The 27,220-nt window shown below is 40.9% G+C and overlaps 1 protein-coding gene across 2 annotated transcripts in view; it reads right to left on the bottom strand.

The window, feature by feature from the left end:
- DOCK1 (dedicator of cytokinesis 1) overlaps window positions 1-27,220 on the bottom strand; it is a 352,450-nt gene that overhangs the window by 5,275 nt on the left and 319,955 nt on the right. For both annotated transcript variants that reach the window (XM_081192827.1, XM_081192828.1), the window contains exons 45-51: window positions 25,358-25,534; window positions 24,121-24,204; window positions 19,571-19,708; window positions 15,640-15,785; window positions 13,960-14,158; window positions 10,204-10,354; window positions 5,874-6,019 (exon numbers count right to left, since the gene is read on the bottom strand). In XM_081192827.1, coding sequence (XP_081048953.1) covers window positions 5,874-6,019; window positions 10,204-10,354; window positions 13,960-14,158; window positions 15,640-15,785; window positions 19,571-19,708; window positions 24,121-24,204; window positions 25,358-25,534 — 1,041 coding nt within the window. The remainder of the gene's footprint in view (window positions 1-5,873; window positions 6,020-10,203; window positions 10,355-13,959; window positions 14,159-15,639; window positions 15,786-19,570; window positions 19,709-24,120; window positions 24,205-25,357; window positions 25,535-27,220) is intronic.

The following is a 27,220-nucleotide window of genomic DNA, read 5'->3' as shown; positions in this document are numbered from 1 at the left end:
TCAGATGGGCAAGGTATAAGCAATTTATTATTATTTTATTATTATTATTATTATCATCATCTTCTAGTGCAGCCTCTGCATTCGCCAGGGAACCAAGGGCCACTCAAGAGACTGTCCTCCCTGTCCCCCAGGACTCCTACATAGGAAGGGGAAGACCAACCTGGTTTCATACATCTGCCAAAACAGCAGCAGCTACAGGGAGCTTGCATCCTACTCCCCACAGTGAGAAAGAACTCAAAATAAGAACTAATGTCTTTTCCCTTTCCTACCTCCAAGTACTTTTTCCTTTTGTGCCATGTCTTTTAGATTATAAGATGGACGGCAGTGATCGACTTAGTACTGATTGTTGCAAGCCTCTCTTGGGTCCTTTCTCGGCTGAACAGCAGGGTATAAATACTTTAAAATATTTAAAATGAAACTGCAAGCAGGCAAATGTCTCCAATGTAATTTCTTCACAAATAATGGAAAAGCAATAGCAGGCATGTTTTCATGATCTAGATCATAAAAATCTTTGAATTATATCTTTGAATTAAAGGAAGAGCATTCAAAGCTTTGTTATATGAAACCTGCCTGTTAAAAAGTCTTGTAAAAGTAACACTGCTGCTTCAATGAAATAATTACGCCACAGTGTTCATTAACCGGCTTTTAAAGAGGGCTGTTCCAGGAAAATTCATTACTTTCACCCTTCTGTGGACATCAGGTTTGCTCCCTGAACATTATCTCCATCTCCTTACCTAGACACTTAGTAGTTGGGGATCATTGCCTAAAGTCTAGAAATGTGCAAAGCTTTTAATGTGGTGGGGTTTTTTTTTGGTAAAAGAAGGAATGGTATCTCTGTGCAGGATCAAAACCATATTGTGCTGACGGCTCAGAATCAACAGCCAGGCCCTATTCATACAGCTCTAGAATATAATTATTTAATGACCTTACCCTCCAATTGATCAATTGGCATGAAATAGGTTAAATCCAGACCTGAACTCAGGGGATTTTCACTTGTGTTGGAGGAACGAACCAAGGAGTTTATTTTTCCCAGTTCCTCCTCCCCCCTTTAGCCCTCTTTGTGTCCCCTGATAAACTTCTCTGTAGGGTTTGGAGTGGAATGAGAGGCTGCATGGGAGTCAGCAGAGAGAAAAAGAAACCCACCTTGTCCCACCACTTCTTCTAGCAGGGAGTCTCTACTGCCAACTAGATGGAGCCCTTCCATTCATGAGTAGAACACATTGGGTTAAGGACCATGGTTGTCGTGCCCATCAGAGTTGTGATGCAATGTTGGAAAGGAGTAGTAAGGCTACTTGCAGCTCCCCATGCCTCCTGAAAAGTAGCTCTGTGGGGTTGGGAAACTTTCTAGAGCACCATGAAAGAAAGTGTGTTGGCTTCACGGGGAAAAGGATTCAGCAGTGATAGCTTCCTTCAGTGAGGAGTCTCCACTAGATCTTAGTACCTTCCATGGATGGAAGGAGTCTTTTCATTTGCAGACAAGTAGCACTGTGATGAAATTGAATACAGTGGTGCCCCGCAAGACGAATGCCTCGCAAGACGGAAAACTCGCTAGACGAAAGAGTTTTCCGTTTTGGAGGTGCTTCGCAAAACGAATCTCCTATGGGCTTGCTTAGCAAGACGAAAATGTCTTGCGAGTTCCTGCGGGTTCCCCCCCCTTTTCTAAGCCGCTAAGCCGCTTATCAGCTGATCCGATAAGCAGATAAGCCGCTAAAAGCCGCTAATAGCGCTAATCCGTCAATGGGCTTGCTTCGCAAGACGAAAAAACCGCTAGACGAAGAGAATCACAGAACGGATTCTTTTCGTCTTGCGAGGCACCACTGTACTTTGTATTCTGGGTAATGTACTGGATAGTTGCTAAGATTTGCCTTGAATCTGGAGAAGTAACAGTATTCACAGAATACCAAAAGGATGGGTACACGTGACTATAACTTTTCCAACTTGCAGAACACAGATGCATATATTTGTTCTCCCATAATGTTTGCTATGAGCAGATTTCTCTGATACGGCATAAAGCATTAGAATTGGAGGAAAACTCTTTTTCTTGCCTGTATTAGTTCTCTTATTATGCATTGGGCATTGCTTCCGCTCTATGGCACATTCATCATCAAGCTTTGTATCTCCTTTTGGATTGATGGGAATCAAGCCATTATTTGTGTGCTTAGTAAGCGTTAGAGCCAATGTTACAAATTTAAGTGCTCCATTGTCTATTTCCTTTCTCTTCTTGATTTTGAATGCTAACTATGCAGCTGATTTTATATGCAACGATGTGTGTGAGGCTATGAAAGAACAGGGGGGAAAGCCTTTATGTAACAGATCTTCACCAGAAATGAAAGGTCCTATTTTATGCTCAGATATATTTATTAGGAAAACCTTTCAAAAAAGAGATTTTATAATACTATGTTAGATAAGATTGTGTGTGTGTGTGTGTGTGTGTGTGTGTGTGCATATCTACCACTAAATGTTTTGAAATGAGAATGGGTAGGAGAATGGGTAGGGCAATAATAATAATAATAAATTTGTGTGAATAAATCATCATAAAACGATTTTTCCTCAATGCATTCAAAATTGGCTAAAATGGAATTCTCATATAATGGGCTGCAGTTGCAATTCAAATATTTTGTGATATAGGCCCATTTTTTGCGCAAGTATTTTTTGTGCCATCTTTAACTTCAATAACACTGCATTTCCTACTTCATTCTAATACAGAGCACACTCTACTTTTGTTTACCATATCATTGTTTAATGTGAATAAAATGAGGTTAGCTAATAATTTCAGTGGGTTATCCCCACAGATACTCAGCGTGGGTAATTCAAAGGCAGCCAAGTCTTCATTTGCCCAGTCTAACACTGATAGTTATGTGAGATGCGTCTATGTGTATGTATTTGGGGGAAGATCAGCCCTAAATTCATGACGATGAGCAAGTTACTGCCTCATAGCTTCTTCTCTTAATATGTAAAGTAAGATTAACAATGAGTCCCACCCTTCTATAGGAGTACATTGCAAGGGGGTGGGCGGGTGAAGGAGTACTGAAAGCAAAGAAAAATGGCTAAACATTGTCAAGCCACATGATTCCATTAGCATGCCGGTCTAATGCAAGGTGATCAATGCATGAATAAAGTTCCTCACTTGTAACTGGGGTTCTGAAGATGTCAGAGGAATATAGTTGTATGCGATATTTGACACACTTATAGATAATTGCAGCCTCCTTGTACAATTGGCTGACTAACTAGAGTTGTATACTATGATATGCTAGAAGACGAATAGAGGAAACACTGTTGAGAGTCAATTTAATTACATTAGGGACTCCAGTCAGCTTCCTATGCAGAAGGAAAACTAGCTCCTGCATACTAAAGCATAAGCTAGATAAAATGAAGGGGAGAAATCCACAGCTAAAGGAAGTGGAAGCTGGAAACAGTTTCTCCTCAAGAGCTCTATCACAGTCTTTCCTAATACCACTCTGATATGGGTTAAAAGTATGATTTAAACAGTAACCTACTAAATATATATATATATATTGAGACTTACTATTTTCAGACTTACTATTTTGATTGTGTTACAACTTGTTTGCTTAGGTCAAAGGTTGAAGAAATTTTGACAAATGTTTGCGAATGACTTTGATAGGATGTTAGAAACAGAAATCTAAGATTGTTAAACAATAGTTTCTTTTCACCAGCAGCAACAATTTTTGCTCAAATGTTTCAGCAATCCATTACATAGAGTGGCAAAATTGCTTGCCTTTAGGAAACTGGTGAGTGAATGCCTACAAAACAAACCTCATATATTAAACTTGTCTGAAATATACTTTATTTTCTCTCCTGAAATGAGATAGGGAAAACATAAAATCTAAGTTTCTGCTGGGACTCTCCTCTGTCTTTTTAACAGCCTCTATCAGGCTGTTTTACAATACTTTGTTTTTATGTATAGGTTTCACTACCCGATTAATCTGCGTTCACATACAAGTCACCTAGCATTCTCTTCTGCCAATGAAAACATTTTCTGTGGCAGTTCACCAGGGATCAGAAAAAGGAAAGCCATGGTCCTGAAAACACCAGATGCTTTCCTAATCTACAACCCAGAAGCAGATGAAGGGACAAGTGGGTGCGGACTTTGGAGAGTGCAGATTACCGTATTTTTCGCCCTATAGGACGCACTTTTTCCCCTCCAAAAATGAAGGGGAAATGTGTGTGTGTCCTATGGGGCGAATGCAGGCTTCAGGAAGCTATCCGCAACCCTTGGGAGCCCGACGCGACTTCCCGCAGGCTCCCAGGCCTTGCGGATGGCAGCCTGCGGGCTTTTCAGGGAGGTGGGGGAATTCCCCCACCTCCCAGAAAAGCCAGGAGAAGCCCCGCGCTCTTTAAAGGGGTTGTGTGGCTTCTGCAGGCTTTTTGCAAAAGGTGAGGGAATCCCCCCACCTCCCAGAAAAGCCAGGAGAAGCTGTGCAGCCCTTTTAAAGAGCGCACGGCTCCTGCTGGTTTTGCAGGAGGTGGGGGAATTCTGGCTTGGGAACAGCCTTGTTAGCCTCTGCAGGGCAGCGGGGTGAAGGCACCCCGCTGCCCTGCAGAGGCTTTGCGCGCAGCCGTCCCCAAGCTAGAAGAGTGAGACGGAGCCCTCCGTCTCACTGTTCTGGCTTGGGAACAGCCTTGCTAGCCTCTGCAGGACAGCGGGGTGAAGGTCCCCCGCTGCCCTTCAGAGGCTTTCCGCGCAGCCATCCCCAAGCTAGAAGAGCCAATAGAAGCCGCACAGCCCCTTTAAAGAGTGCGCGGCTTCTGCGGGAGGTGGGGAATACTCCCAGAGTTTGTTGGGGCTGGTGGGGGAAGGCTTGCGGATAGCAGCCTGTTCTGGGGGCTGGGGTCGGGGGAAGCTCGGGCTTCCCCCGCCCCAGCCCTACGCCTGGGGGGGGGGGGAATAAAATGTTTTTTCTTTATTCCCCCCCCCAAAAAAAACTACTAGGTGCGTCCTATGGGCCGGTGCGTCCTATAGGGCAAAAAATACGGTAGCTGCTGTTCTGACTCCATCCACCAGCTATGGCCATTCTTGGTCTGGGATAGACCTGTCCCAATGATTCATGCATTGTTAACCTCACAACTTGATTATTGCAATACAATCCACAGTGTGGGATTGCGATTGGGTCTGGCCAAGAAGCTCCAGTTAGTGCAAAATACAGTGGGTGAGGACAGCCTGCAACCAGCACGTAGCTCTAGCACTTGAAAACTTGCACTGGCTGCCTATATGCTAGCATATAGTCCTTCACAACTTTGGGGCAGGACACCTTAAAGACCACCTGGTTCCTTATATCCTGGCCCATTCACTAAAGTCTTCTGGGGAGTCACAGTTTATGTCTCAGACAATGTATCTCGTGCACCAGGAGACATGTGTTTAGTCTTGTGAATGTGATTTTGCTGAACTCTCTCCCAGCTGAAATCAGACAGAGGCCTTCCCTGTTGAACTTAAGACACCCTGTAAAGACCTTATTTTATTTCAGCAGGCATTTTAAATATGTTTTATGGTTATTTTTAACTGATTTTTAATCCTATTTTTTTAACCTTGCAAGTACACAGCTTAGAGACTATTGTGTTCAAACTGTGGACTTAAAGTCCTCTCCTTTATGTGGACCTCCTAGTGGTGCAGCAATAGAACGGCTAGCACATTTGCAAAGCTAAATAGGATCAAGTATGGTTTCAAACTGGATAGGGGACTGTGCATTGAGATTCCTGCATCACAAGGGGTTGGATTATATGACCCCCCCGCAGGATCCCATCCAATGCTACAATTCTATGATTCTATTATCCTCCATGAAAATAATTACTGACCACAGAAGTACACATTATGTAGACTTGCTTTGAAGAAAGTCACTTCCAGTTATAAAACTTACTCTTTGAGGTACAGGTGGGGATGTGGCAGGGCTAAGAGATTCATGACTTTCCATGAGATTTCCATAATCTGCCATGCTGCCTTTCAGAGGCAATGGAGGAGGAATGTCTGCCATTTCTAAGCTATTCATGCCATTTAGTTCCAGATCTGAAAATAAACACATATTTCACAGTCATTGAAGTCAGCCTTCAAATTCCTAGCAAATGTTGCATGCACATCTCATTGTTTTAAAAGCTTAAAATTGTCAGTGGACTTTTTTTTCTTTTTTCAGAAACGTAAAAAAGGTAAAGGACCCCTGACAGTTAAGTCCATTCGCAGACGACTCTGGGGTTGTGGCGCTCATCTCGCTTTACAGGCCGAGGGAGCCGGCATTTGTCCACAGACAGTTTTTCCGAGTCATGTGGCCAGCATAACTAAGCCGCTTATGGCACAATGGAACACCGAAACCAGAGCAGTGCACGGAAACGTTGCTTACCTTCCCGCCGGAGCGGTACCTATTTCTCTACTTGCACCTCTTTTTTTTTGGCGTGCTTTCGAACTGCTAGGTTGACAGGAGCTGGGACTGAGCAACGGGAGCTCACCCCGTTGCTGGGATTTTAACCACCGACCTTCTGATCGGCAAGCAGAAAGGTAACTCATTTTAAAGGTAACTCATTTTAAAATAATATGAAATAATGATTAATACAACAAAATGGAGTGCACAGGTGCACCTACTGATGCAATCTTTTGATTCACATACCAGAAAGAATGTGTTGTCATATCATGTCTCATATAATCAAAAGAAGGGAGAGTCATTGTCACAGGACAATGCTAATCAGGGTTTCCAGATGTCAACTGTTTCAGAACACCAGCATTTCAGAAAGTGACTTTACTTGTGACTTGCCCATGCATATTATTAGCAGAAGCATCATTTCTGTTGTCGCTTCTTGGGCATTTTCCTGTAACTATTGTTGAAAATTCAACAATGTTAAATTTTCCAATATTTTCCAATGTTTCCAAATCAAACAAACCTTTATTTACTCTTCCACACAATCTTTCAGGATTTAAATGCACACATTAGGCACATATATTTATTTAAATGTTAGGAAATTACTGTAATTAAGTGAGGGGTTATTCATTGTTTAAATAGCTTGAAATACAAAGAGAACACAAAACAATATTTTCTGAAATTAACTACAAAATAAGCTGACACCTTAGTGTCCTTCAAAAATTGATTGTATCACAGTACTCTTGTTCTAAATCTGTATACCCACACTGAACACTTAAGAAATGGGATTTTCCTTTACTATACTTCTTGAAATAATTCTGTAACTTTGAATCACCTCCAAAGTGCAAAATTCTGTCAGAGCAAGAGCAAAATTAGTAACAAATGATATTGTAAATGTTGTGCGTGGTGACCCTGGTTCAAATTCCTGGTTGACCTTCAGCCATTCACCAACTCTTAGCTGAAGGTCTCGTGGTGGGCTATAACAAAAATAAACGACGAAGTAAAATGGTTCACTTTCATTCTTTTCTAGTCTTTTTTTCTTGCCTCAAAGCAAAAAAGGGAACAATTTCAAAGGCTCTCATGTTCTTAGGGTCTCAAGAAGCTCCACTATAGAGATTTGGCAAAATTAAGGAATTACCGTATTTTTTGCTCTATAAGATGCACTAGACCATAAGATGCACCTAGTTTTTGGAAGAGGAAAGCAAGAAAAAAAATTATTCTGAATCCCATAAGCCAGGACAGCAAGCGGGATTGCTGCGCAGCGATCCCGCTTGCTCTCCATGCTTATGGGATAGCTGCATGCAGCCTCTCCCGGGCAAGGGGAGCCTTCATCCCCTGCCCGGGAGAGGTTGCGCGCGGCTAAGGCTCCCCCAAGAGCCGCGCTCCCTTTAAAGAGCGCGTGGAGTGTGTGTGTGGCTCTTGGGGGCTTTTCCCTGAGGAGGGAGAAGGGCAGCCCTTCTCCCTCCTCAGGGAAAAGCCCCCAAGAGCCGTGTGCTCTTTAAAGGGTGTGCGGCTCCTGCGGGCCTTTCCATGAGGTGGAGGGGAAAAGCTTGCAAGAGCCGCGCGGAGCGTGTGTGCGGCTCTTGGGGGCTTTTCCCGCCTGCCTCCTGCCTGCATTCACACACATTTCCCCTTACTTTTTAGGAGGGAAAAAGTGTGTCTTATGGAGCAAAAAATACGGTACTTAATTGAACACAATCTCACACCAACGGAGTACGTAATCTTGATTTATGCCAAATGGATGGTGGAGCTCATGTTCTGGCACAATCAAGATGCACACAGGCATGTTTGTGCAGATTTTAGATGGAAAACCTGTGTCTTTCTGGATACAGGAACTACCTTCATCTCCCTAGAGAGGCCTTCACATAGTGATTTTGGTGGATGATTTATTATTATTATTATTAACAGAGTTGCAATATGCAACCATGTGCCTTCAAAATGTCAAAGTAAATACAGTAATGCGTCATGCTTCCTCAAAGGAGGCACTTTTTAGGATGAAAACGTTCTCCCTGAGAGAAGCACCATCCTTAAGTCCTTCAGAAGCAGCACAAAAAAGCTTAATTGCACTTCTTTGCTACGCTTTAAGACATGTGTAGGAAACTGCAATGCCACCAGCGGCTGAGACCATTTGGGTCTTTTGGGGGTGTGCAGCAAGCCTTAGGGAATGAATCTGCGGGGGGGGGGGTACTTCTCCTGCTTGCTGTGGTTTTTGCTTTTCATGAACAGAAATTTATTAAATTCATGGAGCAAAAACTTAAGATCCAAGCCCACGAGAAGAAGCCTAAAACATAAACAGTCAAGGGAAGAGTTCAGGTGCCCATAACTTCAGAACAACTTGTACTAAGGAAGGTCCTTTACCATCACAAAGCAGTTTGGAAGGATGTTTGCTGCTGTAGTGAATATGAACAGGTGGTTGTTCCATATTCTTTCGTTACAGGGGACTTCTTGGAAGGCAGTAGTCAGTAAAAGATAATGGTTTAAGAAACAGCATATACTAATTACTTTCTTTAATACTTGTAAAAGGACTTCATTCATTGTTCTGCACTACAGATTTTTATAGTAGCTGGAGGATTTTCCTATAGCCTTTCCACTATAAAAATATCATATAGCTAACGCAATAAGATGATTCATTAAACACTTATACAAAAAAATATTCATACCCTTTTTGAAAATTATGTATAAAATAATCAGCCTGAGTATGAAGCAATTGTAGCTGTTCATTTGTTCAGTAAAAATACACAGGCTCTGATCCTGATGTGGAACAGTAAGCTGAATAAATGCTGGAACATTGAGTTAATAGCCTGGCTCCCAAAACAAGGAAAGGATCCTTCTACAGCAGAGAGAGTGTATAAGTCTATAGCACATGGCTGAGCCTCCAAACCATTAACTAGAGGGTTGGGTCTGAAGACCTATACTCTATTGGCAGAATGCTGTGGCAAAATTAACTAAATAATATTCTAAGTAAATATTTGTAGAGAACGTTTATATAAAATTATATGCACGACACGGTGAAATTACTGGATTTACCATAGTAAATTTTAAGGAACATGGGTGGCGCTGTGGTCTAAACCAGAGCCTAGGGCTTGCCGATCAGAAGGTTGGCGGTTTGAATCCCCATGATGGGGTGAGCTCCCATTGCTCGGTCCCAGCTCCTGCCAACCTAGCAGTTCGAAAGCACGTTGAAGTGCAAGTAGATAAATAGGTACCGCTCCGGCGGGAAGGTAAACGGCGTTTCCGTGCACTGCTCTGGTTTGCCAGAAGCAGCTTAGTCATGCTGGCCACATGACCCGGAAAAACTGTCTGCAGATAAACGTCGGCTCCCTTGGCCAGTAAAGCGAGATGAGCGCCACAACCCCAGAGTCGTCTATGACTGGACCTAATGGTCAGGGGTACCTTTACCTTTAGTAAATTTCCCCCTTTAACAGGCCACACAATTATTCTTTACTTCAGCCAAGTGTGGGGAACATTGTGGCTCTCTAGATGATGGTGGGTTCCAGCTCCCATCACTGCTGACTGTTGGTCATGGTGGCTAGAACTGATGCGAGTAGGATCTTAACAATATATCCTACTCAGCCCTGATGAAAGCAACAGTAGAAAGGTGAAAGGAATCCTGATGGACATAGTCTGGTTTACTCTCTGGTTAACCTAATTAGCCAGTTGATCATAAAACATTTCAGAGATATCAAGTTCCTGATATGACCTGGCTGGTTCAAGTACATCAGAAAGAAACAAAAATTTTGTAAATTACTATTTCTTACCTGCCCTTCACCCAACGGTCCCGGGGTAGGATTATAGCAGTGTAAAAAGATAAGTTAGTGTAATTAATCAGTTAAAGCAGACTTACTGGACTGTAAACTGAATGAAAGCTTGGTCCTTGGAGTGACTGGTGGAGGGATGGTTTGAGAAGGCGGTGATGGGGAAACAGAGAAACGTTTTTCACTCCCCATGATGTTAATAACTTGGCTCTTTGGTCTTTGTGGTCTCAATGGACTGATCTGCATTTGGATAAAAAAAAAAGCAAGCAAGACTCAATTTGAAGTATACCTTCCACACATACATCACACAGTCCAAGGATATATAATTTGTTCTTACAGCACAGCTGCTGGAAACAAAGGAAGAAAGATTTCTTAGTGAGCCGTTGACCTTGTGATAAATATGTTCATAATGTAACAACACAGCGATAAGGAAAAAACGGTTTTTGTCTCAATGCAGTATTCTTCTAAAATATATCCTTGGCTTGTTCTTTCTTAAACACAGTTTTTGTGGCCTTGAATGTACAGTCAATTTTTAAAAACATACTTTTTAGGTGTTTCCAGGTTTTATTTAACAAAATGGCAGTTGGCTATTCCTCTTTACACCTTGTTATAACCTTTAGGAAAACTAAAAGATATACCACTTACACCACTAGGTTTTTGTTTTATATACACTAGATTGTTTTCATGAGAATTCTCTGCTAGAACATATTACTATATTTAGAGTATTTCTCAAAGCACAGGCCACAGTGCAAAATATGCTTGGTGGAACCATATCTTACCATCATAACACACATATTTCTTTTTCTTCTTAAAATACTAATATTTCTAGTTGTTGATAGGATTTCTTTATTCTTAGAGATACTGAACTAACTTCCTGTGCCTAGTGAACCATAAAACTCCTCAAAAGTAACTGCAGAGGGGTAATGATCCATACACAATAGAAATGTACTTAGAAGACTCTTGTGGCTTTCATATCGCTGAATATTGTTGCAGATGATTTCGTGTTCTGTCACTTAAAGCCAAGTCACTTTGAGCAGGGAGCACTGTAAGAATGGACTTTTATGGTCTACAGCAGGGATTCTCAAACCTTCTACCCCAAGGGCACACTTTAAAGAGCTGAAAATTATTGTGGACCACCAGTCACAAAATGGTAGCAAATGAAGACAGAGTTTAGTACAATCAGCTGGCAATGACTAACATCCTTTTCTACTGATCTCTAAACCATCTTTGGAAATTGCTAAATTCTTTGCTGCAGTTTTTTCTTTATGGCAATGAGTGCCATACCTCAGCTTTCCTCAAGCAATTTGTTCTAGAGCTAATGACTCCCCCATTTTAGGCAGAATTTATGGAGCCTGAGGATGTACCTCAAGAATAATTCTTCATTTAACTTTTTTTCCTTCCAAGGCCCACATTTCTCAAATAAATTTTACTGACTTGCTATTGCCTTCTCACATTCAACATGTGCCCTTTTCCTCACCCCTCAAACTGCTTGTTTATTTCATCCCTGCTCCCTGGCGCCTTTACACTTCTTCCTCCTGTAACACCTTTTCTTGCTTATCCCCTTGCTTTTAATTCCCAGTAACCCTTCTGTCTCACTTTCTAGAGGAAGGAGACTTTCCTTCCCTCCTGCTCACCTGAAATTCTCTGTCTCTCGGCCACCTTTACTCAGTATACAAGGAAATGGTGGTGCTGGTATTGGCCCAACTAAAAGGTCTGGCTAGGGGTTGGGGCAGTAAAGTGAGAAGGCCATGGGCAGGCTGTAGCACTGTGGCCCACTGTTTGAGAGACACTGCCTTAGAGGAAGTCATCTATTCTATTCTCTTGCCTACACAATTCAGAGCATTTTCATGTACTTAAGTCTCCAAGCTTGCCTAGGTAGGTCTGCTTTGGTAAAGAAAAAATACAGGAAACTGCTGTTAGCAAAGGAATGTTGGAAAGTACCTTTCACTGCTCTAGGCAGGAAGTTTTTTCTGGCCCTATAAACAAACTAAATTGCTTTCTATTTCAGGACACAGGTTTTAAACCGTTTGTATAATTTTCATGGTTACTTATGTTAATTAATGTTTTTCTACAAAGAGCACTTCCCCAGTTATATAGGAATCTCAGTGAATCCAGAATAAAAATACGATTTTTATTATTTTAGCCTAATTTTTTTAAAAATACAAGGGACTAATAATACTACTTGTCCTTGAATCAATGATATGTTCAGCCAATTACGCTGATGTTTGACACACTTTCTCACAGTCTTGTTTTAATACTTCGAACTAGTCTGAGCCTCAGCCTCTGGAATGAATGAATGAAGAATGAGAGGTCATGTCAAAGAAGTTGGTCTGCTATGTAGAAAGGATCTACACAACAAATCTAAAGAACTATTGTTGATAATTGTAAATGCTGAAGCATTTAAATAGTCTTTGTAGAACAGATCAGAAGCATGCAAGAACGCTTTAATTATGAACAATTTTCTCTTTATAAAGTTTATATCTCTGTTTTTGATCCCCCAGTTAAATTACCATGGTGATTTACCAAGTGCATAGCTGAGAAAGCTTCCTTATTATGTATTTCAAGAACTGAGGACTTCTCTAAGATTAAATAAATTGATGACAATTCATTAAAAATACTGATGAAAAACTGGAAGGGTAGATTCTAACCACTGGCAGACTGTGTCTATAAATTTACTGTACTGCTGAGAGCTGCTGAGATGAGGAATTTTAGCATGTCAACGGGGGCAGCCCAAGACATTTTGCTGCCTGGTCCAAGGAAAAGATAACAGCTCTCCTATTCTATATGCAGAAGCTGACCAGACTGACAGCTGCAGCTTATTTCAACCTTAGTTATGGGATAGTGCCCTCCTAGTAATTTAGTTAAGAGATTGTAGGGCAGGCAGTGTGGCCCACACGCCACTATCATTTGCCATCTTACTTCCATTCTCTGCCCCAGCATCTGAGATGGATGCCTCACCTTTTAATGTATCATTTATAGAAAGTAGTCGTCTTCCAAGTAAAACAATTTAATGAAAGCTGTGTTTTTATCCCTATACTACTTGGCATTATATTACTGATGCCCCTAAAGACAGTGAGCATCTGTAAATGTAGTTTGATTAATTAACCTTTTCAGAGCATTTTCTTTCAGCTACATGCCAGAATAAATCTGCCACCTTTTAACTCCAAAGCATTTAAAGTTTGCCTGAACGTTATGTCGCTTGCCAAACAGACTGCAAGTACCGTATTTTTCGCACCTATGACGTACCGGACAATAGGACGCACCTTGTTTTAGAGGGGGAGAACAAGAAAAAAAAATCTCCCCCTCTTTGCCCAGCGCCCCTTCAGCGAAGCAGCAGGAGGCGCTGTGCAGAGAGGGGGAGAATTTCGCCCCTCTTGTTTTCCCCCTCTAAAACAAGGTGCCGTTCAGTCGCCTTCAGGCGGCTACCTTGGAAGCGCACCAACCCCTCTCGCTCTCCAGGCTTCAGGTTCCTTTCGACCTGCTCTTTGGGGCTGGCGGGGGGAAGCCCACCAACAGCCCCAAAGAGCAGGTCGGGGAGCAGCGGAAAGGCGCAGCTAAAGAGGCTCCTGCCATAGCCGCATGTCACCTCTCCAGCCAGGAGAGGGTCGCGGGGCTATGGCGTCTTCGCTCCATAGGACGCACACACATTTCCCCTTCATTTTTGAAGGGGAAAAAGTGCGTCCTATAGAGCGAAAAATACGGTATTTGAAATGTGGAATTTACTTTCTTAAACTGGATACTGCTCCAGCAATAGTGTCAAGCACACCATCATTTCCCTGCAATGTTCGTTGTGTTTAGGTGTGTTGAAGCTATTATCATTTTACACATAGGCCAGTTACCATTACCGTTTCTGAAAGTATCACTGCTTCAGACTGTTGCAAAGAGATATCTGTCGACTTGAATTCCTTTTCAAATATCTCTTGATGCTTGCTGTTCCTCTTTTCTTTCTTCTTCTCCTTCTTTTCTTTATCCGGATCATCCTTGTCCAACTTGTCTTGTGATCGAGAATGCATCTTCTTTGGTAGAAGAGGCTCAAGCACAAACCTGAAGGGTATAAACATTTGCCATCACTATATCAGTACCAATCACTACATCTTTAGGTGCAGCACCACTTTAGTACTCCATCCCTTCATCAACCAGTCAAACTTAATGATACTATAATGGGGGTGACAGAACAACTAATTCATTTTGGCTATTGATCATAATTTACCACAAACTATTACGGAACAGCCCTAACAATTCATGTAGTAGACTAACAGTGCAATTCTATAAACATCTACTCAATAGGTAAGTGTCATTGTGTTAAATGAGACTTACCTTCCAGTTAAGTATGTATAGGAATGCAGCTTCGGCACTCAATTCAAATTCACAATTCAATACACTTTATGAAGTGAAAAACATCTGTATGGATTTTTTAATACACCTGTAGTTTATAACCTCTCAGGGCCAAAGTATATGTTATATTTATTTACACTGTATGCTTTTCTTTTGGGGAAGCTAGAAGTTGTGGCATCTCTATCTGGAAAGTGATCCCGATTCATAGCAGAGGTGCATGGTAGCTGCCTGCAAGAAACCTCCCACCTACTGCTGTTTGCCACCAGAGTTGCTGTTAGCTTCAGGAGCAAACAGCAGCTGGGTTTGGGGGAGTGGTTTCCAGCAGGAAACTGGCAAGGGCCCTTATGCATTAGAAGAATGATCAGGGTCATTTTAAGCTCCCCCTACCCTCCCAAAGCTGGTAGTTTGGCTGGTAGAAACCTAAGTCTATGAAACTGTGCTTGTGTGAATGTCGAAGTAAAGAACAACTGAAAATATTTGTACAGCCACCATATGTCTTTGTAAATGTGTATCACATGTCAAAGGTAGCAGACATGTATACGGTTGACCGATGCAGGGCATGGTTCTCTCTCAACATGCAGGCGTATCTGCATAGCCAACTGTCACTTCTCTCTGCAAATGGCTATTGGCTGTTGTGTGACCCAAGGGGAAAGGGAGGGGCATGTGGAACGTAATGGAGATATGCTGCTACAGAACCACTTAGGGTTCTGCTCTACTTCTAAGTGCCCTCTCAAGTCACAAGGTATCTCGGCTCTTTGTAATGCCCTCTCTCTCAGCTTTCAAGAGCAACTGCAAAGAATGTTAGAATACCTGACTTCACATGTCAGAAACATTGTGAAGCATTCCAAAGCTTTTTTAAAATGAACATTGCAATTAGCATTGTAAGTGTCAAGAACTGCAGGGATTCTTAATAAGTTTGACACCAATGTTCAGTCTCATAAACTGGCTTTGATGAAATCTTAACTTCAATACTTTAAGTAAATAGAAGAGAGTGGTAAATTCTCAGGCTAAAGAATTTTATTGCTAATATCTCAACACAAGATTTTTTTTTAAAAAAAACCTACCTGAAAATTTTAATATATGGATCAAATAGCCCAAAGAAAATGTGAAGCAGGCATATTTACGAACCTTAGGAGTATGAGCTAGTAGAGAAAATGCTACAGAGTATGCATGCAGTAGACCACACGTACCCATCAGAGCCTGGTCTCGAAGGTGCGCTGTCAGATGAAATGGAGGAAACTGAAGCAACAGACAGTGGCCTTGAAGATGAAGGCATCGTGAATGATCTAACCATGGACCTTGGCCGACTACCTCGTCTGTCATCCAGGCTTGAGGGCTACAGAAAGAGCAAGTATCGTTCTTTTGTTGCCAGAACACTTCCAAATACATGAATGTTATAAAAGATGCACTTTTATTTAGGTGTCATTCATTTCATTCAGAAGAATGAATAGGTTTTTCTTGAGGAAAGGTATTTTGAAAGAAAATTATATTATTCAAGGCCACAGAAATTATAATGCTATCATTCCTTCTCATGTATATGTAGCCTTTTAATCAGAGTGGCTAGCCTGGTTCAGATGTTGCTGAACTACAACTCTCATCAACTACAGCCAGTGTGGCCAATGATCAGGGATGATGGGAACTGTAGTGCAGCAACACGTGAAGGCCCAAAAGTTAGCCAAGTCTGCTTTAAACAACTGAAATAGATAAAGATGTTTATTTTATCTAGTTAATTTATATACCACTTTCTATTTCAGCAAAACTCTCTAAGTGGTTTATATATTTCAACAAAAAGGAATCAATATAAGAAATACAATATGAATTCTACATTCAAAACCAAAAAAACCAACAACTACTCCTAAATCCACAACTTGCCCCCCCCCATATGGAGATTTATCTCTTCCTCACCATCAGGCTCTCACCCTGTAGGGAGTCTGGTACACCACCAACACCCAATTCTTACTACCTCACAGGGAGAACCCCAGTCAATCCGGCAAAATAAATGACTTTACAGAAGCACACATATTAGTACTGAGGCACACAAATCTAGTTTCACAGATGGAAGAAACAAGAAAGGCAGAATTTACAGTTCTGAATATTTATTCAAGGTTTGTTACCCATTAATAACTAATATATGCACAAAATAATTGAATTCTGCCAACAAAAATAGGAACCCCATGCTGTTTGATCACAGGTAGATTTTCCACCCTGCCAACTAGTAGGAGGCTGGTGCTGCACGAAGACAGACAGAAGTGATTAAACACTATACGTTCTGACAGAGCTGGGCTGCAGATCTGTGTGAGGCTGAGAAGATAATATCTGGATATAAGCATAGCAGTCAAATACCAGAATATGTTAAAATGTTCTACTGAAACAAGTGACATATAAACAGGGCTTATATCAACGTCTCTCTTCTCACGGGGAGCACATTATCATCTAGGGCAGTAATTTTATCTGCTGCCTGGTGGCTTTTCCAATGTTTTCAAGTTGTAAGAAAGAGAGATATTCCAACATAATGTAGGGCTGGCCCAGGACATATTGCCACTTGAGGCAGCCTCCTGCCTCTTCCTTCCCTCCTCTCCACAGCTACCTGGAGATGGCCCGGGGGGGGGGGGAGAGAAAAGGAGGTCAGAGAGGAGCAGTCACTTCAGATGGCAGCTCCAGGCCTTACTGCTAGCTTTGCTGCCCTCCCCCTCACCTGTGGCAGGTGGCAGTGGCAGCAAGCACTGCATTGCTCAGACCTGTATCTGCCACCTGAGGTGGCACGCCAAAGGTTATGTAGGTTTTAATAAGATTAAACATTGTTGACTGCTCTACTCACTATGAATTATGCACAGTAATGAATTGAGCTCTACATTTAAAGAATACGTAATAGAAATGGGTTTCCAATTTTGATAAGCAGCCAATCCAGCATGGCTGATACTGCTATAAGGGAAGCTGTTTTTCGATTTTCAAAAAAGAAAAGAAACAAAACTATACAACCAAGATGTGTGTAGCAAGATATTAGTGAGACTTAAGCAATTTCTAATTGCATACTTGGACACAAATTATACCAATTGTGACGATAACGTATCTCTTAAATGACAGGAGGGTCTCATTATTCTGCCTAGCTTCAGTGTTCATACATGATTTGTGTGGTTAATAAAGCTTGAAAAATCTACTCCTCTGTGTGGGACCAAATACACAACATATGTCACAATGACAAAAGCAGAGAGAGCAATATTGAGCTTGTACACTCAAGATTTACAGTTATACATTTTCTGAGAAATTTTGGAGTGCATATATATTTGTTTCATCATAAAGTGTGGAAGGGGGAATAAATTATATGAGCACTTCTATGTTGTTGTTTTTTAGTGCATTATAAATTCCATTTCAAATATGCAGCTATTCCAAACAAAACATCCAAGACCAATATAAGGAGTTTTACTTAGTTAACACCCAAAGCATAAAAGCAATAAAGCCACTCAAATAGGCCCGATGCAGATTTAATGCTAACTCCCTGGAAATGATATTTCACAAATTTTATTCCTTGATACCTGCCTTTGACTTCAAAGGGCGGATGCTTCAAAAAGGTGTCAGATACCACCTGAGGATTTAATCTCATGACAAAATTGTAAAAAAAATGCATACAGTCTTGATTTTAAACCAAGCAGGTCTCTCACAGTGAACCTGGAAAGTATACTGTAAAATCTAATGTTTCTGGTTACCTCTTAGGGTTTATATTTGGTCACTCTTAAATACTTGAAAATGTTGTTATGTATACTAATCTTTTCACAGAATACTGAAATGTCTCCTGCAAGCACTCCTGACTTCAAACTATCCTTCAACGAAGAAACTTCAAAGGAACATTCCAGCATGAAATTGCTTAACCATTATTTATTTATTTGGACCCAGCTGAAATTGGGGTTACCTATCTCACTACAGAACGTAATTGTCCATTTCTTAATGTTATGCTAGCTTCCCAGCAGACAAGTCTCTGGAAGGGACATGGATAAGGCAGCGGGAAGGTTGACATGCTCTTGCCCTGACCTCCCTGCAGCCTTCCCATCTCCCTCCGATGGGAGGCTAGCATAACAGCTTCACCCCACACTGTGAGCTGCTTCTGCTCTGAACTTACCCAGGGGAACCTGGGGTCATCAGATGTCACTGGACAACAGCTCCCAGCATCCCTGATGACTGGCCTTGCTGCCTGGGGCTGATAGGAGTTGGAAACCAACAACATTTGGAGGGCTACACATTGCCTAGCCCTGTTGAATAGATTTGGCTCAGCACAGAAATATGACAAATCTATTGCTTACTATTGGTCTTTTGGTCCCACTATGTATATATTTCTCTTTTGACCCATTTAAATGTAAATATATAATGTAAACATATACATGCGCCTGCCAATTAAAGACTTTATCAGACTAAAGACTGTCTTAACCCAGGAACATTTATGCCACAATAAACTGAAAAGATGTTAAGATTTTACGGGCCTCTGTTGTTTTGCATGGATTACCATGACACGTCTATCGCCAAATCTTTAATTGAGTTGTTTTGATACTCTCAAAATACTAGAATTTAGGCCATCCACTAAAGCTGAATGTTGGAAGATTCAGGGGAAACAAAATAAGTGCTTCTTCACACAGTGCAGGAGATAAACTATGGAATTTGTGGTTGTAGTAATGAGTTTAGACCAATCCACGGAGGGTAAAACTATCAACGGCTTCTAGTTATACGGGCTGTGTATTGCCTTACCTCAGAGGCAGTATGTGCAAGTGGAAGGAAAACAGTTGTGTTCATGCCCTACTTTCAGGTCTCCCATAATCATCTGTTTGGCCGCTGGGTGAATAGGATGCTGGACAAAGTCCATTATGGCTCTGCTTATGTTAAGTACACCTGTGTGAAAGCCTGTTCACAACTTCTGTCTTACTTTTATGGACATTTTAATAAAACACTGAATTTCACTTGACTGTACCATTGATTTTGTCATATTAAATAGAAATGGAACTGGGAACTCTGAGAGGATCGAGACCTGTTCTGCCTCAGAGCCCCTATAATAGTGCAGAATCTACAGGGAAACAAAAGGTTTAACATTATTTACATTTCCCATTCTAAAACCGATATTTTATGAGAACTACTTACAAGACTCCTGACACCATACTGCTTTTCAACTTTTTCTTTCAGTTGCTTAAAACAGGCTTCCATCCTCTCATGAAATGGCCTAAGTGCTTCTGTGACTTTATCTCCATGAATTCGGATACCTTCTGTCAGGAATGGAATCTGAAACAGAAATTTATATTTCCATTAATTTTCTGGTCTCAAAAGAACAAAAAAGGAGCAAAACAGGAATTTCATCTTAACATATAAGGTGCTGTGGAATTGTAACGCCTTTGAAAACTATACAAGAACATGCACAATCTCACTTTTGCCTCCAGTGACTCTTAGGGGGAAAATGAGTTTGTGCAAGTCTGTGCAGTTGCTAATGTGGTTAGTCAAAAAAACCCCCACAAACACCCAGATATTTACAGTTTGGGCATGTTCTTGTTCAGTTCTTTGTCTTTTAAAATAAATGGAGTCATCACATTTTGAGATGCACAGCTAAATTAATCAGGATGAATAAATATTCCATTTACATTATGCTCAAAAGAATACCAAGGCATACCACGCCTTAAATTAGCATGCTGATGAATGCCGACGCTCAAGCTACACTATTAATGTCAGCTCCAACAGATTTCCAGAGAATAAATAGTAAAGAAACAAAGCCTGCTTCTGGTTAACAAATGCTATTTATGACCCTTTGCACCACACTGAAAAACAAAACAAAATACTCTACTGCATTTTGTGCACATCAGTATTTGTTAATAAAACGTAGAAAACTATGTATTCAATGCTAAACCTAAATTTCTAATCGGAAATTTGTTTTCCAATATTTTAGAAGAGGGAGAGATAGAGATGAGAAAAGGCAAAATCATTCCTTTTTTATAATTGAAAATAATCATTTATGTGCAGGGCTGCTGTCAAAAAATACCCATGCCAAGGTAAGATTACATAATTAGCACATAATGTGGAGATGTGACTGACCTTTAAAATGTTTTAAGAGTGATATTTCATTCCCAAAGCTATAGACCTCCTATTAGTCTCTTCTCCCTCAAACTTAAAAGTGGGTGGGGGTTGAAATCTTTTACCAAGATACACATTTTTGGAGTTTGATATTCTCCACAGCAATCAAGCTAAGAGGCTTCTGCTTAATAATTCATAATTAAACCATAATACTGATTAAAAAACAGATCCCCCCCAACATCGCTGAACATCCATCTAAATTAGAAGATTTACAAGTATGGAAGACAATATAACTGAACTGCATTTTATACAAATTCAATGAATCTTGTCAGGATGAAATCCTGAATAAAATTTGTTTTCTTGACATTTAGCAGCACACAGCTGCTGCTTCTCTTGGCACTTTTGAAGGAAAAGACCAAAGAAGCACAATATTTCAACTGTAGCCACGGGTATTTATAGCCCATATGGATTTGTCCTTGGCAGCGGAAAAAAATAAACATTAAAATTGCCACTTTGATTAGAACTAATGAAGCATATTTTTTGTTAATCACCAAAGAGCAACTTCCAGCTATCTTCCATATGGCAATTAAATACAGGGAACCACAGTTGTGTTATTTTTGACCAGGGAAAGATAAGCCACATGAGAAGCTAGCTTTCCTAATGTATTTGCTGCAGGGTCATTCCTGACTTTTACGGGTTAAAAATATGATAAATGATGGAATGTGACGCAAGTGATGCAGCCCACTTCAGAAAATTATCACAGAATATATCTGCTAAAGCAATATCAACATGTTGGTGGACTGGACAATCATGAAAAATGTTGCACTATTGTCATTTACATTGAAAACCGCATGATTTAGGACTTTGGGGCTGTTGTTTTGCTTATGTTACAGTGGAAAGAGTCTGGTGCACTGGTTGGAAAAAGGCAACTGGTGGCCTCAGGGTCTAATTTGGCCCTGGAATAGATCCTGGTTCAAATAAACCAACTGAATGCAAACCTCAGCCAGGGTGTAGGCAAAGGATTGTTAACTCCCTACCTATCAGAAAGCCCTTCCCATACTGTGCATGCTCTCTCTCAGTCACAGGCAAAAATATGAAGCTTATAATAAGGAGAGAACTCTGGCAACACCTCGCATTGAGGAGGAGTAGAGGTTTGAAGAAAGCATTCACCTTTTCTTCCTTGGAGACCACGAGATTGAATCAGTGGGGAGAGCTAGTGCTGTCAGTCTCCTTGACAGGCCCGGTCCATCCACGAGGCAGAGAGAAGCAGCTGCCTCAGGTGGAGGAAGCCATTGAGGTAGTGCTGCCAAGGCAGCACCACGACAGGCACTGAGCTGCACTGGGCTTTCGCCATACCAGATAACCACCTCTTTACTTAAGCATTTATTTGAAGTTCTTCCTGCTCAAATGGTTCTCCACGTGGAGCACGCTCCATGCAGTTGGTGCTGGAAATGGCCACTGCTGCACTGCTTGGTTGATTAACTTCCCCTTGCTTTTGGGCAAAGCCTGTGGATGGGAATCATGCAAAGGAATGTATTCATATCTTTGGGGTGGGGTGGGGGGATGCCATGGCGTTTTGTCACATTTTTGTGAAGCCACCAATTAATTTAATTAGCAATTTAAACTAATTAAATGGCACTTTTTGCCTTCTGGAACAAATGAAATAATTTACAGAAAGGTTTAACTCTGGACACTCTGATGTGGCATTTAAAACTCATCGCCGTGTCTTCCTAGCTGCAGCAATATCAAGGGGGGAAAAGTTTGCTTCTATTAATCTGGTTGGTTTATGTTTCTTAGCTTTAAGCAAGAAAACATGGAAATGCACAAGAGAGGTGGAAATGATGTGCATCTGTATTAAAATAAATGTGTATTGTTAAATATGCAACCTTGCAATAATATATAAATTTTGCTAGCACGCTAATTCTCTTCTGGGTAAACAGTGTGTCCATGAGCACCATTAAACTTCATTTTTAACATAGTTATTAGGGGCAATGACACAGTGCTGACATTAAGTTAGTCTCCCGGGAACAAATTATTTTTCTCTGTAGGAATGAAAACTCCTAAAATCCAATCTGTTGTAAAAGCTTACCAGGGTGGGGGAATCAATAGAATTTCAGAGGACCACATGAGTTTTTGTTCAGCAATACTTTCATGGTCCATAGAGAATTTCTGAATATTATATCTTAGCTTTCTTCAAAATCTAAAATATAGGCCTCTGGAAATTTAAATTATTCCTCTTATAATAAGGACACAACTGAATATAAAACAACATGAATGTAGCAGTGTTGTTGTTGTTTTAAAAAAAGCAGTCAGTCACATCTGTGAAATGCATCATAAAATTATCCTGAGGCCAAACACACAATATTTGCATATAACTATACAACAGATGCTGGAATGAGCTTTCTAGTTTTCCTCCCTAATACATTCAGCATTTGACAGTAATAACAGCAATCCTTAACAAAAAAAGACTACTGTACTTGAGCTTCACAATTAAAGAGAGAGAGATCCAAAAAAGGTAGTGCTGCACAATTTTCTATAATTAATACATTTTTTCTCCTTAATCTTGCAAGGTGAACAGTGAAAGAGAGGAACATCTTACGGAATCCTCTCCTTTATATACACAATTGAGCAGATGAAAACAGGAGTTTCAGAACTATCCTGGTCTTAATCTAGGTAGGTAAGAGGCAGTCCTTTTTCCTTTCCTCTCTTTGTTACAATCAGTTGTGATGGTTACCAATTCCATTTTCCATCACAGGGACTGACTCAAATAGATACAGATACATGAAAGAAATATCGGCTGACTGGGCATCCATGATTCCAGTCTCTGCTTCCCATAGGTGATTTGGGCACATGTCCTGGCTGAAAAAGCCTGACGTTGCGTTTATTGAAAATACTGTCTTGAGCAGGGGGTGTAAACGAAGATGCACTGGATTTGAAGTTACTTTATTCACATGGCTGCATCCTAAGGAACGCTTGGATTATTCCATGTGGAGCAAAGTGGCTAAAGTACAACAGAGTGTTTTTTATTAATTTATTTCATAAATACACCACGGTTCTAGGAAAAACCTCAAGGCCATACATCTGCCCCACTCCAGCTATCAGTCCCTAATGCTTCAGTCTCCATCCCATAACTTTGTTCTGCATCTAGCACACCCTTGGCATAAAATAAGAATTTCAGATTGAATGTGAATCTTTAGTCTGGTCCAGCCTTCCTGCAGTGCTCCAGAGTGAATATTTACAGCAGAACTTTTAAGCTACCATACCTATCACTTACCTTTTCTTCTTCTTTTGCCCCTAGAGGTAAATCAGTCCCAGCTGGGAGGAAATGCCACACTGAACTAAACTATACTATGATAGTTTCTAAGCTGAAAGTTCCAGTGCTCTCAGATCTTTAAATTGTGAACTTAACAGCAGGAGATAAAATTGTGGGTTAATAGTGCTAGTCACATTTGGGAGTATAAAATGACAAACTATGTCAGACACAGAAAGATGAACTTTAACTCCTGTTTCAAGGCATTTGAAATGCCATAGAAACATATACACTGGAGTGAATTCTTTGATGCCTGAGTTTTGTCAAAAATGACAGCAGGCTGCCTTTGAATGCCACTTGGTTCCTTGACGACGTGATTTACCTGCCATGCGATTAGGTCCTTCAATTTTTCAATTTTTTCATGATCTTCTGGATGGTCATACACATATTTTTCAGTAAAAAAAGCCTAAGGGGAAAAAATGTCATTTTACAAAAGAAATAATGCACTTGACAATGTAGAAGAACTAATAAAAAGTAAATACACTTATTTAGCCATTTTCAATAGAATATGAACTTTTCAAAGTGGAAGTGATATGCAGAAAAGTAGCATTGTTGAAATAGGCACATAGGTACGCAAGTGTGTTTTCTGTGCTAACTGGCTTTCACTAGTGTAAGGGAACCAAGGAGCTAAGAAGGGCGTGCGAGTACAGTGGTACCTTGGTTCTCAAACTTAATCTGTTCCAGGAGTCCATTCGACTCCTGAAACAATTTGAAAACCAAGGTGTGGCTTCCGATTGGCTGCAGGAGCTTCCTGCACTCAAGCAGAAGCAGTGCTGGACGTTTAGCTTCCGAAAAACATTTGCAAACCAGAACACTTACTTCTGGGTTTGCGGCGTTCGGGAGCCGAATTGTTCGACAACTAAGCTGTTCGAGAACCAAGGTACCACTGTACAGAATTCTACAGCACAAACAGGAGTGGGGGGAAGTGAAGCCAAAATTGGACACTTCCCCTAGGCCTCATGCTGCCTATTCAAAGCCAGGTAAGCTTTGCGGTTTCGGGCTTTGGGAAGGAGGCGCGAGGCTCTGGCAGGATCCTAGAGCCCCTCAATCTCCTTCCCCCAAGCTGGGAAAGTGCTAACTAGGTTTTGGGAAGGAGGAGAGAGGACTCTACGACCCTGTCAGAGCCTTTACACCTCCTTTCCAAAGTACAGCACCTTTATGAAGGCAGAACGAGGGCTGGGAGGGACATCAAATGCTGCTGAGGGCAGCAGAAAAAGGCCTTATGTTGGATCTCAGAAAGCTTGAAGAACAGAAATAAACCACAGATGCTGCCCCAATTGATCCTCTTTCAATGTGGGTGGTTGTTGGTCCCCAGCTTCAGTGATTCTGAGAGGAGTGGATTGGCATTCTGTCCCTTCCCTCAAAAAGATTGTTACAAGGGGCCTATTTTCAGAAGTATTTGCATTAGTAAAGATTTGGAATGGTTCCTAGAAAAGACAAATACCCTGTGGATCATCCATTAATTTAATAATTAGATACACTTTTAGTATATATAAGTTCTAGGTTTCTCATCGCTGGAGAGCCAACATGGTTACACAGAGAACACTGAATGAACATACCTTTTCATAGTTGGTGAAGCCACCCATAACCGCAGGATCTACAATGCCATTTAGCAGCATTGACAAAGGATTAATAGGCAGGTTTGGATCACTCAAATGTTGCTGAACCATATTGTTGATTTTGTCATTTGTTAATTGCATGGTTTCAATTGCATTTTCAAGTGGGCTGATTTCAACCTGAGACAATAGCACACACACACAAAAAAAATCATTAGAAAAATAATTACATATTGGCCTAAATTCAGCTGTCAACTGATTTCAAAGTAGAATAATGTTACTATAGTTTCATTTCAGCAATGAGAACAAGAACTGATATTCTTATCATTCTTAAAACACCAGAATGAGCACACATTAAGCCTTAATCCACATATAACATTTGCATTTGCTTATGCAGGTATTCACTCAAACAGGCCCTGCCGGGGGAGGGGGCAGCCGGGGACACTTGCCCCAGGCCACCTGGGTCCCCCCACCAGGCACCAGCTGGTTTCTTTGCTTGAGTTTATAACTTTGTTCTAATAGGACTCTTGCCCCGGGCCTCAGACAAGCTCTGCATGGGCCTGCACTTGAAACAGCAACACCACCCAATTTATTAAGATATACAGCCTGGTCCACCTAAGACTCATAGAAGCTAAAAAGCAAATGTACTACATCGATCTGTTTAATCTTAAATCACATTACAATGCTTTACTAAGCTGAGCCAAATCCCACCATCATATCAGCCTCCAAATGAATGTCTTATGACCCTTGACTACATTCACCTGTTGGCAATGTGACTCTTGTATTTAGAATGCTTGCCATGCCAATAGAGGTTTTTTTAATTTTGCAGCTCCATAGACCTACCTAAATTGAACCCTGGATGGGTCTATTTCCTCCCACCTCTAAAGAGCCACAAGGCTATATTCTTTTCCTATTGAGGTGCATTATGCCAGGTGATGTTTGATACACTAAATAATTTCTAAAGTGGTTTGCAATGCAGCTGAAAAGCAGGGGAGAAATGATTTGGTCAAAACCCTATTGTAAGAATAAAAAAGGGGGTTCTGCCCATGTGACCAATGACTGTTTTAAAAATCAAACAAATACTATGAGAGAATAGAAAAGATAAGGGGTTAATTGGAATGTGTAAAAAAATGCAAGTCTGTATTTGATTACAGTCATTTGCATAAACTTTACATAAGAACACTTCTGTCTACCTATCAGTAACATAACACATTTCTGAAAGGCACTTATAATCAAATCTTTCTAATTGTCACTCCTACACCTGCACTCTGATTACATCTAACTTGCCTTAATTATCATTTTTTAAAGTGTGTTTTGTGCATTATTTTGGAATGCAAAGTAATATGACAAACAGTTCTGTTGCATTTGCCAAACAAATCTCTGCTCCTCACTGCTGCATCTGACACCGTTGACTTTTAAATGTGGTCAGTATGGGGCATAAATTGAGTTACAGAATGAGTAAAGCCTTGCACACTGTCCTTCCAAGTGAATGCTGCTTCTAGGGTGCCCAGTAGTATGGTCAGAACAAAGCTACATAGATAGACACACAGATTTAATTTGTCTGCTGCATCTTCAAAAATAACAAAGAAATACGTTGCTATACAGATAAAAATGCTGCGGTTAAATATGTTGACTAGACACTGTACATAAACATCAGTCATTGTGCATATTCACAAAACATTGTGTAGAAGAAGGACAAATGAAGAGCATGGACAGAGTATTTCACATAATCCTGGTCAACACCCATTGTTTCCAGTAATACTGGGGTGGGGCATGTGTACAATTAGAATTCCGACATGTCTCCCAATAAACACCGCCCAAAGGCTGGTTCTCGCCATTGTCAGGTTCATTACAATGCCTAGTCAT

Source organism: Podarcis bocagei, assembly GCF_964188305.1.
Source record: "Podarcis bocagei genome assembly, chromosome: 4".
Lineage (NCBI taxonomy): Eukaryota > Metazoa > Chordata > Lepidosauria > Squamata > Lacertidae > Podarcis > Podarcis bocagei.
Note: the sequence above shows the minus strand (reverse complement) of the source record. Positions and strands in the feature narration are given on the sequence as shown.